Source organism: Pseudocercospora fijiensis (genome assembly GCF_000340215.1).
Source record: "Pseudocercospora fijiensis CIRAD86 unplaced genomic scaffold MYCFIscaffold_3, whole genome shotgun sequence".
Lineage (NCBI taxonomy): Eukaryota > Fungi > Ascomycota > Dothideomycetes > Mycosphaerellales > Mycosphaerellaceae > Pseudocercospora > Pseudocercospora fijiensis.
This window is the reverse complement of record NW_006921534.1, coordinates 1,443,152-1,463,530: the sequence shown is the minus strand read 5'-3', so window position 1 is coordinate 1,463,530 and position 20,379 is coordinate 1,443,152. Positions and strand designations below refer to the sequence as shown.

Genomic DNA, 20,379 nt, shown 5'->3' with positions numbered 1-20,379 from the left:
ACTCTATAGAATACCTATAGCGAGCAGTACTACCCGGAACGCGTAGGATAAGCCTTATTTTAAACGCTTAGTATAGTTAGTCCTATATAAACCGGAACGTATATAGCAAGTCTTATCCGAAACTAAATACCTATATTAAGTACTATCCGGAAGGCTTATAGCGAGTAGTACTATCCGGAACGCTTATAGTAAATACTATCTAAAACGCCTATAGTAAATAGTATTCGAACTACCTATAGCGAGTACCCTATATAACGCCTACTACGAGTATCCTATAGGACGCCTATAGCGAGTACTCTATAGAATATCTATAATACTAAGAATAAGTCTAATTTAGAACGCTTATAATACTAAGTACTATTCGGAACGTACATAGTAAGTCTAATCCGGAGCGCTAATAGTTAGTACTACTATCTATAACGCTTATACTAAGTTTTATTTAAAACGCGCTATATAGTAATTCTAATCTAAACGCTTATACTAAGTCTTATCCGGAACGCGTATAGTAAGTCTAACTCGGAACGCTAATAGTAAGTACTATTAAGAACGCTTATAGCAAGTAGTACTATCTAAAATACTAATAGTAAGCACTATTTAGAATACTTATAGCAAGTTATATCCGAAACGCTTATAGTAAATACTACTAAAAACGCTTATAGCGAGTAGCAATATTTGAAACGCTTATAGCGGTAACTATCCGAGGTATCTATAGCAAATAGTACTATCCGGAACGCTTATAGTAAACACTATCTAAAACGCCTATATTCGAACTACTTATAGCGAGTACCCTCTATAACGCCTACTACGAGTACCTTATAAAACGCCTATAGCGAGTACTCTATAGAATACCTATAGCGAGCAGTACTACCCGGAACGCGTAGGACAAGCTAACTACTATCTATAACGCCTACAGAAAGTCTGATTTAGAACGTTTATAATAGTAACTTAGTAAGTACTATTCGGAACGCGTATAGCAAGTCTAATCCGGAGCGCTAATAGTTAGTACTACTATCTATAACGCTTATACTAAGTTCTATTTAGAACGCGCTATATAGCAATTCTAATCCGAAACGCCTAAACCAAGTCTTATCCGAAACGCGTAGAGTAAGTACTATCCGGAACGCGTATAGTAGGTCTAATTTAGAACGGTAATAGTAAGTACTATTACGAACGCTTATAGTAAGTAGTACTTTCTAAAATACGGTATACCTATAGTAAGTACTATTTAGAATACTTATAGCAAGTTGTATCCGAAACGCTTACAGCAAATACTACCAAAAACGCCTATAGCGAGCAGTAATATTCGAAACGCCTATAGCGGTAACTATCTAAGATATCTATAGCGAGTAGTACTATCCGGAACGCGTAGGACAAGCCTTATTTTAAACGCTTAGTATAGTTCGTCCTATATAAACCGGAACGCGTATAGCAAGTCTAATAATCTAATCCGAAACGCCTATAGAAAGTCTTGTCCGGAATGTATAAAGTAAGTCTAAGTCTAATCCGAAACTAAATACTTATACGAAGCACTATCCGGAAGGCCTATAGCGAGTAGTACTATCCGGAACGCTTATAGCAAATACTATCCAAAACGCCTACAGTTAAATAGCATTCGAACTATCTATAGCGAGTACCCTATATAACGCCTATAGCGAGTACTCTATAGAATATCTATAGCGAGTAGTACTATCCGGAACGCGTAGGATAAGCTAACTATTATCTATAACGCCTATAATAGGTCTAATTTAGAACGCTTATAATACTAAGTACTATTTAGAACGCGTATAGTAAGTCTAATAACTCTAATCCGGAGCGCTAACAGTTAGTACTACTATCTATAACGCCTATACTAAGTTTTATTTAGAACGCGCTATATAGCAATTCTAATCCGAAACGCTTATACTAAGTCTTATCCGGAACGCGTATAGTAAGTCTAATTCGGAACGCAAATAGCAAGTACTATTAAGAACGCTTATAGCAAGTAGTACTATCTAAAATACCTATAGTAAGTCCTATTTAGAATACTTATAGCAAGTCTAATCCGAAACGCTTATAGTAAATACTACTAAAAACGCTTATAGCGAGTAGTAATATTCGAAACGCTTATAGCGGTAACTGTCCGAGATAGCTATAGCGAGTAGTCCTATCCGAAACGCTTATAGCAAATACTATCTAAAACGCCTATAGTTAAATAGGATTCGAACTATTTATAGCGAGTACCTTATCTAACGCCTACTATAAGTACCCTATAAAACGCCTATAGCGAGTAGTACTATCCGGAACGCGTAGGATAAGCCTTTCGAGCCTACCGCTCCGAGTAAATACCGCCGGATTAGGCGCGAACGATACCGCCTTAAGCAAAAAACGCCGCCGGATTAGGCGTAAACGACGGAGACGGCCTCGGAAATACTACTATCGCGGCGCTAGAGCGTTATAGTCGATCCTACGACTCCTACGCCCTCCGGACTGCTCGAGAATCGAGAAATTTTAAAGTTCCTCGCCGCCGACTAATTAGAGTCGGCTTTTCGGTCGTTTTGAGCCGCACTAAGCCTAAAGAGGCCCTAACTTTTGTTAAGTTGTTATATTATAGACTCTCGTCGTAACTCGTAAGCTCCTTAAGTTATTCTAGGTACCTAGACCCTATTAGTCTATCGCTCCGCTCGAATTAACCTATATAAGGAGATAGGCTATTCGAGATTCCTAATATACTAGTTTTATTACTGCTATATTATATCGAGGATAAAGTATTATTTTCCCGAATACGAGTATAGTTATATAGAGCTTATAATCGCTATCGTTCGATCGTTAGTACTTAATATAACTAAACCTATACGTAAGAACACTATACGGTCTATACTAGTTACGTAGATCTCGCTAGTTGCTAAAAGGGAGGAGCTTATAGATATTTGCAAACTATAGAAGGTCTATTAAAGGGACTAAACTATACTAAAAAGATTAAAGAGGATAAGTGTATAGAGACGTGCTCTAGCCTAGGCTATACCGTAGTCGTGTTGTAGGGCAACCCTGCTCGGGGCAATCCGCTCCGGGCTGGGCGCGGGGCGGATACCGGAGCTATAACGGTTTAGGTTAGGTTAGGCTGAAGTAGGAACGGGGCGTCAAACAGCGGAGAAAACACTTCTCCCTTATCGTTACAGCCTGCTCCCCCGACATGAATTTCGTACCATCATGTCGGTCACTTTTATCGGCTCTGTTAAAATCTCGTCGACGCGGCGCTTCCATCGGGTCTCGCGCTGTATTTCCCTTCACCAATCATTCGTCGACAAGATCCGTGTCAATGATAGCACCTCACGGCCACGACTTCCCTAAATTGTCCCCTAGCATCAAAATCGAAGAAGAAACAGTGCCTGGCTACAGAGAAGAGCGCTTTTATCCTGTTCGGCTAGGAGAAGTCTTTCACTCACGTTACAAAGTGCTAGCGAAGTTGGGGTTCGGGACGGCTTCCACTGTTTGGCTCTGTCGAGATCTCGAGCATGCGTCAATCCCCCCAGGCCATGTCTTGAAGTTCAGCTAATGAATTGGGCAGAACAAGTCATTTTTGGGTTCTCAAAGTATGTATTGCACAAGACGACTCCGCTGAAGTCAACAACGAATTGCTCGTTTCTCGGCAGCTAGCAGCTGTCGAAGGTGAACATCCGGGGAGGCAGTGGATCCGCATATGTGACGACGATTTTCAAATTGAAAGTGCTCAAGGCGTGCACCAATGTCTAGTGTTTCGACCTATGGGAATGACCTTCACCGAGTTCCGGAACATGCTACCCGCGAAGGCTTTCGACAAGGAACTGTTACAGCGAACCCTCCATCTCGTAGCGGTGGCGTTGGATTTCTTGCACCAAGCGGGTGTGGTGCACACAGGTTCAAGATCCCCTTTCATCTTCGATAGGCCGATTTCTGACAAAGAGGCAGATCTTTCTCCCAACAATATCCTGCTTGGTATTCACGACTCGGCCATTTTGTCCGACATCGAAAAGGCCGAAATCGAAAACCCCTCTCCCCGAAAGGTACTGCCACACCGTGTTATATATACCTCGCAAGGGATGCCAATAACCTCTGGCGCATTGGCCATCAGCGACTTTGGTGCTGCCAAGATTGGCGCCAATCATAGTGGCGACGTGATGCCTGCCGTATACAGGGCTCCAGAAGTCATTATGAATATGTCGTGGGATTGCAAGATTGACACATGGGCATTCGGAGTTATGGTTTGTAGCCGTCGCCTCTCCCATACAGTCCTCGCCTTCTAACTTTCAGTAGATATGGGACCTTTTTGAGGGTGGTCGACTGTTCAGGGCGATTAAAGACAATGTGATTGACGATGAGGTGCATCTCGCTGAGATGGTGTCGCTTATGGGACCTCCTCCAAAGGAATTCTTGCAGCGGAGTCCAGACTGTAGTCGATACTGGAATTCTGAAGGCATGTACCTCTTCACAGGAAGGACTTCGAGCTAACTCAGAGACAGGACGATGGATTGCGGAGACTCCTATCCCACAACAGTCGCTTGAAACTCGCGAAAGACGACTGGAAGGGAGGGATAAGAAGATGCTGCTCACTCTCGTGCGGAAGATTTTGCGATGGCTTCCAGAAGAGCGAGCGTCAGCATATGACGTGTTCGAGGACGACTTCATCCTTCAATATTTGAGGGAAGACAAGGCTAAGTCGAGATAAGAAATAGATTACGACAGAGCGATACATGTGTCCTAGCTACTCTAGGCAGACATTTGTTCTATGCTCCACCACCAAACTACTTCTATGCGGATCGCCCAATAGCCACCCCTGTTGCAGATAGCGAGGGGAAGACGTGTTCATTTGCCTTTGTACGCGTTGCGCGAGGGAAACTCCTTGAAAGTACCATCTTCGTGGACGTGCACAGTTGTCACACGTGTCCCGGAGGCAGTGTGGTAGCTCACGGTAATTACTTCCTGCAAATCGGATGGATCTTTCTTTGACTTATGGGGCTCAGACCCTCTACGAGCGATTTTGTTAGCGGCAGACACATCTGTAAGCGCGCGGGATTGCTCCTACTGTATCTTGGCATCGGCGACTTTGGGATACTAACGAATAGCCTCAGCTCAAGCCTCGTTGTTTGTGGCATATGACGAAAGAACGACCTTTTCCTCCATCGCTGGAGTAGCGGTTTTGTTTATGACGCCTTGATATCCGGCAGGCACTTGTGCAAGCGCCTACCTCCGTTTAGGCCTTTGTGCATTAAGGATTACGTTCCGCGGTGGTGAATTGGTTCGAATTGCACGTGATAGCATAATTTAGGGTTCATTTGCCGACTTCCGAGCAACCAATCATACACCACTCTACCTAATCCTTTGCCTAAAGGCCTAAAGCCAAACCGCTGATTTTTATCGTAGATTCCGCTATTAAAATACGATCTCGCTATACTAACGACAACTAGCAAATCCAATACGAGGAGGTTGTAGCCCTGCTAATTACGAGTCTAACGATCTAAAAATCCCGTATATGCGACGTATACGCGTTAAGTTATACTAAATCTCGCGACGCGACTTAATATAGCTATCCGGCTACTAATATACACTAAAACACTAACCCCTAAGTCTAGTGTATCTAACACTTAGAGCCCCTTAATTAGTGCTATCCGACTAACTTCTTAGCTATACGTACCTACGCGCGACTTCTTACTATTAAGTTTAAAGTATATAGGGATAGGTAAACGAGTTAGTCGAGAGTAGCAATTTACGTTTATCGATAATAACTTTAGTATTTCTAAAGCGACTAGCTTATTAAAATAGCGGATATTCTTAATCGCTAAATTATCTAGGTCCCGTCTCTATAAAGTACTATACTACGACTAATAGTTATTAAGCTATATAGCCTATTCGATATAAAATCTATAATATAATAACTTAATAAAAGTTAGGGCCCCTTTAGGCTTAGTGCGGCTTAAAACGGGCTAACCGCGGCCTCTAATTAGTAGACGCGAGGAACGTTAATACCTTAGCGATTCGGAAGGGCGTAGACGTCGTAGTATATACCGCGACGAGCTATAACTTCGATAGTAGTCTCGAAAAGGGCGTCTTCGTCGTATATACCTTATCCGGCGGTATTTACTCGAAGCGGTATACTCGATCGCGCTAGTAGCCTTACGGGAAGCGTAATTTAGTATATATAACTAGTACCGAGGCCCTACTATCGCGAGCTCCGCTATCGGGGTCTTATAAATACGACACTATCGACCCTCTTAGTCGCTATCGTAGCTCTATCGACCTCTATAGCCTTCGAGAAGCTATACGAAATTGCGGTATTCTTCGCTCGTAAGTCTTAAGGAAGGCGCGCGTCGTATATGCGACTATAGTAGCCGCGTATAACGCGCCTACATCCGGAGATATAACGACTTTAGTAGGCGCGCGGTTATTAATTACTACTATAACAACCTAATATCGCGATCGACTATTATAGACTCTACTAGAACCGACCTCGATCTAACTCCTCTAGCCGCTAGGTACTTATTCGCGTCGTACTAGTATAGATCTAACGAGGGCCCGCTACTAACTACCTATCGCAGTCTCTCGAGGCCTACCGCAATACTCGCGAAGACGTACGCTTAAGATTATAGTCTTAAAGGGTCCGAGGTATAGAAAGCTATAGTAAGTAGTATAGTAGCGGTCGTACTCCGATATAGTAGCTAACAATTCTAGTACGAGGAGGTTTACGGTACTCGGTAGGAATTACCGTAAGAGTCGGTAGTTTTCTTTACGAAGATATAGTAAGACTCGCTACTACTTAGCCCGCTATAGAGGATTCTCGATCTATAGCGGTTCGGCTTATTTCCTTCGTTTAGTATCGTCTCTCGGAAGCTAGACCTTAAGTAGATATTCGAATCGTAGCTAGTAGAAGGATCGACTATCGCGAAGCCTCTTAAGGTGTTTTATATCGCTACTAGCCTTTTCTATAACGACGTCGCCGATAAGGCGGCTATAAAGGTCCTCGAGATCTAGTATTAATTCGATACGATATCCGGCTATAGTATTAGCGTCGCCTTACTCTTAGAGAGTGCTACTCGCGATTAGGAATAGACGGTATAGCTCCCGGCCCTATTTAGCGATAAGTACGCTAAGATAACCTACTTCTTAGACTATTTCCGGCTCCTCCGTAATAGTATAGGCTTCGACTAGGTAGCGACGCGGAGTTGTCTCTTAACTATATACAGCGCTCCCGTCCGGCGAAAGCCTTCCTTATTATTATTCGGTCTCGCCCTACTAGAGGAGTATCGTAGCGAGTCGAGCGTTATAATAAACTAAGGCGCGGGTAATCGTAGTATAGAGCGTAGGGGAGAATATAGTATTTAGGGAGATTACGGAAGGAAATCTACGATAATCTTAGTACATTTGTTATAATTTTTAGCGTGCTATCTGCTTAACGGACATCTTTTTATATCCCTCGATACGATATAAATTTATAGCTCTAGAAGATATATCTTACTAGATTATACTACTAGAGGTAGACGACGCGCTCCTTTGCCTTAACTCGAGTCCTTAACGACTTCGTTCGTATTAATACCTCCCTAGCGACGATACCGACGTTATAGTAGTAGGATCTAAGCTAGAGTAGTAAGCGTAAGGTCGAGTGTTCGTCGTCGCGTCGCGAGAGGCTATTATTATTATCGCAGGTCGCTTTATATCGTCGCTTTATATCGTCGCTTTATATCTATTAGCTAGTATAGACTTAGCGTGCGGCGACGGTTACGTATATAAACAGTAATATTGCGGCGTTACGCGTCGTCTAAATATTACTACTATAATAACTAATATAGCGACTACTTTTACGTAGCTATATCTACCTCCTTCTAGTTGTCGATATTACTAGTAGCGACCTCGATAAAGGCGCCCCTCCTATACGGTCTTAGCTACTATAGCCCTCCCTAATAGTAAGTCTCTAGCGTATCGGTAGCTATACGCTACCTTCGCTAATATCGAGCTATAGAGATAGACGTTCTACGTAGTATACCGTAGCGAGCCTTTTAATATTAGGAATTAAATCGCGCTATAGCCGAGATTAAGCACCCCCGCGCTTCTATACGACTTCGCTAATAGCTCGCTATAGGCCGGGCCCCGGTATATTAAGAAGCGCTATAAGACATATATAAGCTAGTTACTAAGGAGGTATTACGCCGCGTACGCGAGAACCGTAATATAGACAAGAATAACGGCTTCTCTCCTAAACCTCCGTACTATAGCGTTGTAGATTACTAGCCGTCTAGGCATATATCGAGATTAGTATCTCTAGTTATAAATAAGATCTACTAGTAGACGGAGTCTCGGGACGAAGAATACGTAGTACGTATTCTCGTATATCGTCTAGTATATAGTAGTAGAAAGCTAACTCCTATAGATCTCTATACCTAAGTAGTCGTAGGACAAGTACCTAGACGGTAACCTTAACGTTGTTACTACTTAGGCGTAACGGAAAGAGCAAATAGAAGGGTCTATTATCTACGTTAATTTATATACAAATACTAATAGGCTCGACGAACTCGACGAGTTCGAGCCGAGACTATACCTCTAAAAGTCTAACTCGCTATTTCCTCGGCATTATCGCTAGGTATATCCGTCGCGTACCCTAAGAATATAGCGCTTTTACTAACCGGTTCTAGATCGAATTCGCGTAGATAAAGCTTGCTACTATATAGCCGTTCGGTATAGATCGCTTCGTCGTCGTTCCTCTATACGCGTATCCTACTATAACGAGCCGAATAGATAGCACCTTCGTATAGAGGGTTCTAGTTAGGTACGACCTACGGTTGTTAGAGGAAATCTGTCTTCCTAGCGCTATCGATACTTTACTATAATATAACTAACCCTTCGACTTCCTACGAAACGATAGCTATATTAAATACTACGACTTCTTTAACGTAGAGGCGGGAAGGGACTTCGATATAAAAAGGAGGCTATAGTTAGTATAGAATGCTACTAATTTCGGTTATACTTAAATCGATACGGACGACGCGATAGTAATCCTCGATATAGGGCGTAGGAATAGAGAGTTTTATCGTCTAGAGATATATATAGAAACGGGAGAGTAGTACGTTTTCTTAGGACTACTATAAGTACGGTGCTCGCGCCCTAGAGACAGACGCTATTATAACTTAGAAAGAAGGCGGAGGAGCCTAAGTACGGTATCGTAGGTAGAGCAATCTATCTCCTTTAGTCTATAAACTTTCTATACTTGTTATCGTCTCTAAGCCGTAATTTGCCCTTACGCGACGTCTTCGATAGCGTAGCGGCGCGTAGGGTGTATTTAAAGCTACATCTCGTTCTTACTATATGTAAAGACAATACGCTCTCTAAATAAACGGCGGTACCGGACAAGTTAGAGGCCCTAGATAGACCGATACGTTTAGTTTTAGTCTCTATCTCGTCTTAGTATAGATAAGAAAGCACGTACCTTAGAAGGCTAGGGGTTTTTTTTTATATATATAAAGTTCTAGTATCCCTAAAACACGCGGGCGCTCCCGCTTAGCGCGGCAGCTCCTAGATACGGGGAAAATTACGTATAGGAACTCTAGAATTCGCGGCTATAGCTAGCCGCCTTACGCGAGCGTAAAAGGATAGCTAATAGAGGATTCGAACCTCTAATACTAAAAGTTATACCCTCGCTAGTCGCTATCCCGTATCTCTATAAGGACTACGAGCGAATAACTCTTACTATCTAGAACCGATCTAATTAGCTAGAGGGTTATAGAATACAGATAATTGTATAGATTAAAAAAAAAAAGTTGTAGCTAATAAGGGAATTAAACCCTCTATCCGGACGATCTAGTAGATCGTAGATCGCCTTATACTAATTTTACCGTACCCTTAAAGGTACGGTCGGCTAATATATTCGAGCGACTATAGTTCGGCATCTCGCTAACTAGGGCTAGCTTTAAATAACTAGCGAGGATATAACCTTTAGGACTACCTAATTAGCTAGAGGTCTCTATTTACGTAGCGGCTATAAGCGTCCCCGCTCGCTTAGCTCTAGTTACGTATTAGAAAGCCGCTCCTATCCGACCTCGCCTTTCTTCGCTATAGGAGTATATATAGTATCGGTAGAGAGTAAATAGAGGATTAGCGGAGACGACGCGAGGAGCGGGCGAGGTTTAAAAGAGGGACTCCCTTTTCGCCGTTAGAATAGCGTAGATTAATGCGTCTTACTAGCATTTCGCGACGACGAAAGCGTAGATAGTAAATAGAGGACTAGCGGAGACGACGCGAGAAGTAGGCAAGGTTTAAGAGAGGGACTCCCTTTTCGCTATTAGGATAGCGTAGATCGATGCGTCTTACTAGCATTTCGCGACGCCGAAAGAGTAGGGAGTAAATAGAGGATTAGCGGCGTACGCGGTCGGTACAATTTTCGCGGCGGTAGCGAGTATAGGAGAGAAGAGTAAAATATACGGTTAGATATAGGCGACGGTAAGAGTAGGACTATTTTCATTTTATTTCTACTAATTTAGGTGCTACCGGAATCGCGATATCTTTAGATACGGCCGTTAATTACCTCTAAACTCTAGCTCGTTAATAGCCTTTAGGTATACGTCGCTAACTCCCTACTTCTATAATATCTTAGGTTACTAGTCCGTATATCTAAAGCTAGCCTTATTCTACGCCTTCTCTAATATCTAGGGCCGATACTTATTCTCCCTATCTTATACGGAGCGGAACGTAATATTATATTAGAGGCCTCGAGTACCTTCTACTAGAAAATAGAACGAGCGGGCCTATTTGCTAGGCAGGGTTAGATTAGTACCGGGTCCGCTAGTCGAGATATAGCTTAGCTACCTCGGGTCGAAGGTATAGAACAGCTATACCTTGCCTACTAATTCGAAGGAAGGCGACCGCGGGTCGAGGATAGGGTATACGAGAAGTAAGAGGGGATATTCGGCGAGAGGGTAGTCTTCTATAGCGATAGTCCGGAAACGGAGCTCGCCCTAATATACCTATCCGAGCCTATAGAGGTTAGTACGAGATTAAAAATAGGCAGTCCTTCCTAACGGGCTAACTTACGAATCTCTTTAGGGCCGGAATCTTACTATCTGCCTCTAAGAAGTTATAACGATCGAAGGGATAGGGAGAGCTATTATCCTTCGGCTAAAAGGTAAGCTCGACTACGCTACTATCTACTATTTCGTACTAGCACGTCTAGTTACTATTAGCTCTAGTTTCGACATCTATACGCGGCGCTAACACTTATAAACTTAGTGTCTAGTTTCGCGTTTATCCTTCTATTAACCGCTATTACGATCTCGTTAGTATATATATCGTAGCGGCGGTTATCGCGGTACGCTATATCCGGTTGCCGGCCTGTTCTATAGTTCTCCCTTAGGCAATCGAAGACAGGGCTAGTCTCCCCCTTAACGCCGTTATTCTCGTTACGGAGCGACTTAGCGGCGAAGTTTAGCTCCTACTACTAAATAGCTATAAAATCGACGTCCTCCTAGTCTGCTATCGCGCGCGTTCTAATCGCTAATATAATAGTGTCGGCGAAGGAAATCGAGGGGGAAATAGTCGTACTAGACTACGCGAAGTATATAGAAGGGCGGCGGTCGATAGAATAACGGTTAATATCCGTATCGCGCTCTAAGTTCGTATTAATAATCGCGTTAATATATTACTTCTAGATCGCGTTACGTATACAAATAAACAGGCAGCTACGTATACGCGGCGCGTATATTACTTCGAGATACACTTAGGACTAGGGGGTTTCGAAATAAAGGTCTTTAGAATTGCGCGATACTACCCGAACGAATATCGCTCTTTAAGAGCGCCGAGTACGGGAAATTAAGCCGAAGAACACACTATCCGAGCTAGCGCATACGTACTATATCGCTAATCTAGGCCTTTAATACCGAAATTGCCCTCCTAGAATATATAGTCTTAACCGGCGCTTAGTCTATATATTTAACCGCGATCTATCTTCCTTTAGGTATAGTAGGCACCGTTGTAGCTTCTTTACCTTCTTCTATATTAAAATCCTCTACATCCGCCGCCTACGATACTGTCTCTAGATATACCGGACTATCGTTTAGCGAGCTAATATCTTAGACGCTTAAAGGCGAGTTATAGGCGTCCTCGCCTAATACCTCTAATCGGCTATTACTAATACTACTAGCTCTAGTAGGATCTAGTTTTCTAAATGGCCCCTAGCTATATACGTATCTCTCTTTAATAATCGGCGACTAGAGGATAGTACTCCCGGTAGGACCCGTATAGAGCAATCTACTTAACGCCTAAGGAATCTAGTAGCTATCCTACTAGTCTCCTAACTTTAGGCGCTCTATAGGGTGCCTATAGCCTTTCTACGTCGAGAAATTGCGAGATCGATACTACGTAAGACTAGATTACGCCGGTAAACGTAGAGCTTTCTTAGGATCGGTTAAAGAGGCGCCTATCTACCGAGTACTCTCGCTCTCTCTCTCCCCTCTATACGAACTACCCTATACGAACCTACTATTCGTACTTAGTCCTCCTCCGTAATCTCGGCCGGCGAGTATCCTACTACTCTCGTAAACTATATATCCTAGATTTGATTAACTAGTTAGGGATAATTTGTCTAAACTAGATCTCGAGGGCTCGTATAGGAGTAGCATTCTAGGTAACCTTTATTTAATCTATATACTCCGCTAATACTACCTTAGGATCTAGGAATCTTCTAATCTACGGATTCTAATAATCTAACTAGCTCCGTTAAAGGAACTTCCTAGTATTAATTTCCGAATTATTACGATTCGTAAGCAAGTACTAATCGTATAGGCCCTCCTAACTAGGGTCTCCGCTATCGACTCTTCGCGATTCGTCCTCCCTAGATCTTAGACTTCTTTCGTAATACCGAACATCTAGCTATTCTATCTATAAACAACTTAGGACTAGTAAGTATTAGAGGTAGATAGGCTAATAGCCGCGGTCCCTCCTAACCGAGATCCCTAATATCGACTCTTTACGATTCGTATACCTTATACCGCTCTAGGATCCTAATTTCCGAGGCGTACCTTAACGCTTATATTATCGACGATCTCTACGAGAAAATAACGGCTCGCTCTTAGAATTGTCCCTATCTCCGAGAGGTAGTATATAAGGACGCCTCGATATCGTCGGTCTACTAATAGTACGTCGTAATTACCTCGCTTTTCGTATAAAAGGCCGCGATTCTTCGAACTCTATAGTATAGCGTACTCGCTTAGCTCTTCCTTACCTAAAATATCTTCTCTATCTACTCTATCTTCTTCTAGATCTAAGCGCCCGATACTTACGCTACCGGATATAGAGAGCGCGAGAAAAGGTAAGAAGCGAGCGATACCTAGCTCTTTCGCACCGCCCGACTTTACGATTAACCTAATATCGGACGATAGTCTATCTAAGTTACGGCGTTCGCGACGATAGCCGAAGCCGAAGCGGAGATCTAGTTCCCTATTACTAGTTAAAATGTCGACGGGGATAAACGTCGTATAAGACGATAATCCGTTCTAAACGATATTATATAGAGATAAAGAGTCGAGGTATAGAGCGGGTATCTCCTAATCTTCCGCTAGGCTATTGTTTCCGTATAACCGTATTCCCGTTCCCGGTCCCGCTTCTAGACTAGTAGTCGAACTGCGTTAATGCAAATTCTATTAGATCGTTAAACTAGTATCTAACTTCTAGAGGAAGAACAGACGATTCTATAGGGTTTGTACTCTAGTAGTATATTAGCGCGTAGGTTAGTATTCGAGCGATAATATTCCCTAACTTTAATAGAAAGCCTAACTTTCTACCTATAGCAACCGCGATTCTAATACTATATATATATAGTTAGCGTACGACGACGCATCTACCGGACTATTACCTAGGTTACGTCGAGCAAGTCCTGTCTTTAACGATACGTTAGAGACGTTAGGGACGACGCGCGACCTCCCTAGCGTATTATCGCTATATACGTAAGGTGTTTTATCTAAAACGCTATCCGATCGTTCCCTCTTTCTTATATCTTCTTCTACGGAGCGTCCCTATACTCCGCCTGCGTACGAGTTATGTGCTATCGACCCGTTACGTCTAATACTATCTCTTTTATCGTATTCGGCGTAGAGTTTACCTACTATTATAATTCCGAGCGTTAGTCGCAGGTCCGATTCTATATCTATATTAGCAAGCGGCGCTTCTAGTATCTATACTCTGCTAGGTCCGATAGGTCGCGACTATAACTAGGACGATTAGTCTATCTTGCCTAGAGACAGCGTTATATAGGACGCCGAGAGGCAAGGTCCGACGCTACCGGATATAGAGGCCCCTAATAAATACGGTTTAGACGCTTTCGATAATTACTACGACTTTAGCGACCTTCTCGATCCTTCTAGACCGATAGACGTTGAATTTACGGAGCCTTCCTATAACGCTAACTCTACGAGTTTAATTAAGAATAGTAGCTCTATCGCGCCTAGAGCTCCGTCGCTAGGGCCTATCTAACCGCTACTTCTACCGAGCCTTCCTTTTACCTCTAGAGCAACACCGACGGACACTACTACTACCCCTACTAGTAGGGCTAGAGCTAGCGGTTCTAGTCCTTAGGTGCGAGCTAGTTAGCCTTCTCTAGGGCGGATATCTTTTAAACGTCTAAACGATTATAATACCCTCCCTACGGCGGTCGCCGAAGCGTACTATAGCCTAGGTCGATCGCAGGCTACTAACGCCGACCTCTTACGCCTAGAGAGGTCTACTCTTCTTAAGGCGTATATCTCGATACTATACGAGGTAGTAATACTTAATATTAGCGATATAGTATATACCTACTAATACTATTAAGCTAAGTATTAGATCCGTAAAGCATCGAACGTCCGAGTAGATAGCAAACTGTCTTCTTCTACGGATAAGAACGGTATAGTGTTTATAACATATTGCGGTAGTAGCGCGGTAAAAGGTATATTTCCGATCCCTAAACTACCTCCGTTGCTACGGCGACTGCTTACTATAGACCTATCTAAGGATATAGAAGTAAGAACGTTCTAGGAGAACATTCGAGCCTACAATTGCCGCCTCGTAATAACTTTATTTATAGCTAAGCGTAATATACGGGTATTAGGATATAGTTCGTTCTAGATCTACGGGGAAGCGTATTATTTAGGCGGCGGTCTCTTCGCTCCGACGGAAGATCCCTAATACGCGTAGCTATACTTTTACGACCCCGTATATACTACTAAGAGGCGTATATAGAAATCCGGCGATCGTAGATATACTAGCCGGAACTAGAAATCTGTACTATCGCCGTAGCTAGACTTCGGCACTATAATCGCGTTATATAAGATAATTACGCAATACAACGCGCTATATTACAAGTTCGCCGCAGCTCGGGAAATGTTTATATCCTCCTAAGGACCTAGGCGCCTCGTTCTTAAGGCTATAGACCTTAGTTTAGTCTACGAAGGTATATAGGACGCGCGTCGATATAATAAGCCGGTCGTAAACGAAGTAGCCGCCCTCTATTCGGATTACGATCCGGAAGCTATTAGCGGAATAAGGGATTTTGTAGTAGTAGAGCGGTTAAGTACAGGAGAGGTGTCTACTACTCTATATCGTATAAATCGCTACTATTTATACTACTTCCCTATACATTACGTCCTCCTCTAGGCGGCTAGAACTCCTAGGTTTTTATAAAAGAACTAGTTTCGTACGCGTAGTAGGAGGCACGTTACGCTTAGGAATTACTTTAGGTACATTTTGCACTATCGACTAAACTAATTTCCTACTATCTTCTACGGTCGCCGGCTCCTATAACAATTATACGTCGATATATATACCGTAGTAGACTTAAACGAGCTGCTTTTCCTAGGCAACTATTAGAAAGAAGTGTAGGCGGATACGTACGACTTAAAACAACCGAAACAGCGTAGTACCCGCGTACTATTAAGTAATAAGAACAGATAGGACATTTAACGAGAGTTGTCTCGACAGATAGGCGAAGACCTACGTTACAATGTTCTTCGAACTAAGGTATAGTACGGGGAATGCGAGGGAAGCGGGCGTTATAGTTTGCTATAGCGGAACCGTTTAGTCGTCCCTACGAATAGGGCTCTATTATCCGATAGCATCCTATAAGCTCTACGAATAGTTCTCCCGTCCTCGTACGTCGGCGGCGATCGGTAGATTTTATAGTGCTACTAAGATTCTATAGCTATCGTCGGCTACTTCGGCGTCCCTACGTACTTTATTACGTTTATAGCTAACCCTAACTAGCCGGAGATTACGCGTTATTTGTTCGACTATTAGGACGTAATAGACCGCCTAGACATTACGATAAGGGTCTTTATTTAGAAAGCTAGGGAGTTTTTATACGAGGTCTGCTATAGGAACGTATTTAGTTACTATATCGCGAGATGCTAGACGGTCGAATACTAGAAGCGTAGCCTCCCCTACCTTTACCTCTTACTATAGATCGCGCCCGATTAAGCGCTAGATACTATATCTAAGATCGATAACTTTATTCGCGCTAAGCTTCCGAGCCTAGCCGAGGACCCGGATAGTAGCGTAACGAACTTAGTTAAGGAATATATATATTATAGACCTTATAGCGCGGGCTTTCTATACGTCCCGTATATATAGTTACCTCGACACTCCGAAGGAACGTATTCTAAGGGATTCTCTATAGAGTTCTCGGATAAGACGGTAGTAACTAATATCGCGTTTCCGAAATATCGTAGACGCCGTAACGGGAGGATATAGAATAAGAGGAGGAATCGCGCGTTCCTCTTCGACAATCGTTATATCGTACCGTACAATCTATACCTACTAAAGCGGTTTAACGCCTATATTAACGTCGAGTAGGTCCGCTTATTACGGGCGATTAAATATATTAATAAGTACGTCTATAAGGGCGCCGACCGTGCGACTGCCTACCTCGAGATTCCTAGTAACGAGATCGCTAACTACGTTAATATACGATATATTAGTCCTACGATAGCGATATACAATATCTTAGGAGGTAAGCGCTATAAAGAATAGCCCGCGGTTATTCGACTAGACGTCTACCTACTACGCCCTAGGGGTAATATCGTATTTAACTATAACGCGACGATAGCAGACCTATACGGCGATAGACGATAACGTACTACGCTCGTCGCGTAGTTTCGGTATAACGCGTTACTACTAGATAACGACGTATCTTGCCGGCGCTTAATATATCTTGAGTTTCTAAAATACTATACGCTATATAACAAAGCGTAGAAGAAACGTTCTAGGCGCGTAGTATACTCAATCGCGCGTTTTAACCCGCCCCTACGTCTTAAAGGCGAGATACTATACTTAATTAAATTGCTCTATATCGTTCGGGATACTAAATGTTTCCGCGACTTAAGGATATATAGCGGCACTATATATAAGAGCTTTCGAGCGGCGGCGATTGTATCCGGTCTTATAAGATCGGAAGATAAATAGCTAGATACGTTCCGGGAGGCCGAGAAGATATATATCTCCCGATAATTGCGTCTTATGTTCGTGCTACTTATCCTAACGGATGCGATATCCGGAGCCGACTCTATGCGATAGTAGAGTCTTCTATAGAGGGATATATATAAAGATCTATATATCGAACTATAGCGCGGAGGCTATATAGGAAGATATAAGGAGATAAATACTACTACTAAAAGTTATAGTAAGTAGTAGCTATATACCGAATTAGTTGCTAACGGATATAAGATATCGGGCTATAGACTACCGAGTCCTAATCCTACGTAGGCGAAGATACGTAGTAGTAACGACGCTATCGCTTAAGAAGAAGCGTTAGTCGATATAGGAAACGAAGACGGGAACAAACTCTACGTTTAATAAAACGCCTACCTTCTTAATAACAGTTAAAGGCGAGCCTTTACCGACATTACGAACGACATCGACTAGAATCCGTTAATAGCGCACTTTTTTATCTAAGGTCTAGGAGGCTGCGGGAAGACGTTCCTATACCGTATACTCCTAGCGACCTATAGAGTACGTAGCCTTATCGTATTATATATCGCGTCTTTAGGTGTCGCCGTATAGCTGCTTCCTAGTAGTCGTATAGCGCACTCCCGATTCAAACTTCCTTTAAATATTAAATAATACCGGGCGGTAGGACTGTCCTATTATATAAGATATAATAGACGCTAAGCTAATCCGAAAGACTTATCTAGTTATTTAGGACGAAGCCGCGATGCAGAATAGTCGCGATATTATAGCTATATATCGACTCTTTTGCAAGTTATAATTAGGTAGTAACGGCTAGGGTAACGAACTATTCTTCGTAGGAGTCCCCGTCGTATTCGGCGGCGACTAGGTATAGACTCTTCTAGTGCTTCCCGAGTATAAGAAGTCTTCGAAGGAAGCAGACGTAATAGCGATTACATTTAAAGCCTTCCTAATCTAGAACAAGATTAAGGTACTCTATCTCTAGTAAAATATACGGCTCGTAGATAGTAATCCGCGGAACGTCGACTTCTACCGCTAGACCCTCTATATTATATACGACGACGTGTTCGATCGATTTATTAAGCTACTAATATACGTCGGAAGAGTCTAGGACCTTAGCGAGCTTATCGATTTCGTCTTTCTAAGATAGGGTATTATTAAGGCTAAGTACGACCTAGTATTCTATCGTTCTCGAGCTATCCTTTATATAACGAACGATACCGCCTACGAGATTAACGACCGTATCGTAGACGACCTACCGTACGGTACAATTCGTAAATATCGCTACGAGGATAAGATAGAGAAGTTGCCTAGCGATAAAGACTAGCCTCTAGAAATCTTAAGCCTTTTAAAATCTATCTAGAATACCGAGCTCTAGATTCCTTACCTACGGATCCGGGTAGGTATACTAATAATAATTATACGGAACATCTATAAGACCGTAGGACTCGTAAACGGAACGCGGGTTATCGTTATAAAAACACTCTAGTTTAGGGTTAAAGTTCGGAAACTGCTAGACGACGATAATTAGGAAGTGTACTAGATACCGCGAATCTAGATACATTCGAATAAAGGCCTGCCGTTTACCCTAAAGCGATATCAACTTCCGCTTCGACTTTGTTTCGTAATAACGATAAACAAATCTTAGGGTTAATCCCTAGTATATATCGGCATCGACCTTCGACGGCCCGTATTTAGCTACGGCTAACTCTTTATAGCATTCTTACGCGTTACGGACGTATACAACCTCCGCGTACTTATTAACGGAAAGTATACTTTTATATAAGGCGGCGACTCCCTAAATAAGGTATTTCGCTTAGCTCTATTATATCTGCCTAAGCGTCTCTACGACTTTATTTTTAAGGATAGAAATCTGTTTATAGGTATTACCTCGAACGTCCTATTACGCGGAGCGATATACGCTATACCTACTAGCTCTACCGGACTAGCGTAGCAACCGCGACGCCCGTAGGGTATACTTAACTACGTACCTCGAGCGTACGTTCCCGAAATCGCTAAACCGCCTACCGGTTCTACTCGAGACGCTATAGAACCCGAAGACGAGCCTAACTAGTATACTCGAAACTTTGCGGGTCTAGACCGCGAAGTAGGTAGCGATAGCAGCCTTCCGCGTAGGGTAGAAAGGGGTCCTAGGGCATTCGTACTAGGTAACGACGAAGATAGGACGTTAGTCGATACTAGAGTCGGACGATAGCTAAGCTAGCGAGAAACTGCGCTAACTATAGTACTAGCGAAAACTTCGCGCCGACCGTTATTCGTAGAACTTCCTAGATACTAACTAGACGACTCCGTTGCGATTGATTCATTCTGGCCCATCCGAGTGGGTTTGCCTTGATACCGGACGTACATTTGCGATCGTGGCGAAGGAGATTGCGTAGGTAGATCTAACTAAGGCCTCGTCGACACTACCTACGCTAGTACCTATACCGATACCTCGTTCCGTATCTGCGGCGCGTATAATCTAATAGATTTCTAAGAATACTACGCCTATTCTAGGTCCTTCGTTCTCTAGGAAGCGACTACCCGGACAACCCGTATTACTCTCGAAGCCTATATCCCGTACTTAAGTCTCTACTCCGACCTCGATACTATACGCTCTAACGCTACTTCGTACTCTAAGGCTAGGCGATATTGCTAAGGTAAAGGCTCCGGTTGTCGTATATAAACAAGAAGCTAAGATCCTTAGTATACTTTAAGACGTAGATCTCGACTTCGATATAGAAGACTTTTAGGCTACGATTAGTAGTTATTCTCTATAATATATATATATAAAACTTCTCTATCCGTACTAGTATTTTTTTCTCTTTAGGTATAGAGTTTAGCTACCTAAATACGGTTAGCGTATTACTACTTCTCCGCGGTACCGAGAACCTTGTTATTTAGCCGCCTATCCCCTATCTATATAAGCTAAGTTCCCGGCAGTTCTCTTAGTTA

General features: G+C 42.8%; 1 protein-coding gene across 1 annotated transcript; it reads left to right on the top strand.

The window, feature by feature from the left end:
- The first annotated feature begins 3,245 nt into the window (after positions 1-3,245).
- Positions 3,246-4,744, top strand: MYCFIDRAFT_162812 (uncharacterized protein). Its single transcript, XM_007926382.1, has 5 exons — positions 3,246-3,495; positions 3,545-3,873; positions 3,925-4,217; positions 4,270-4,429; positions 4,476-4,744. Exons 1-5 carry the CDS (start codon positions 3,296-3,298, stop codon positions 4,679-4,681), a joined length of 1,188 nt encoding a protein of 395 aa, XP_007924573.1. The 5' UTR covers positions 3,246-3,295; the 3' UTR covers positions 4,682-4,744.
- Positions 4,745-20,379: the final 15,635 nt, after the last annotated feature.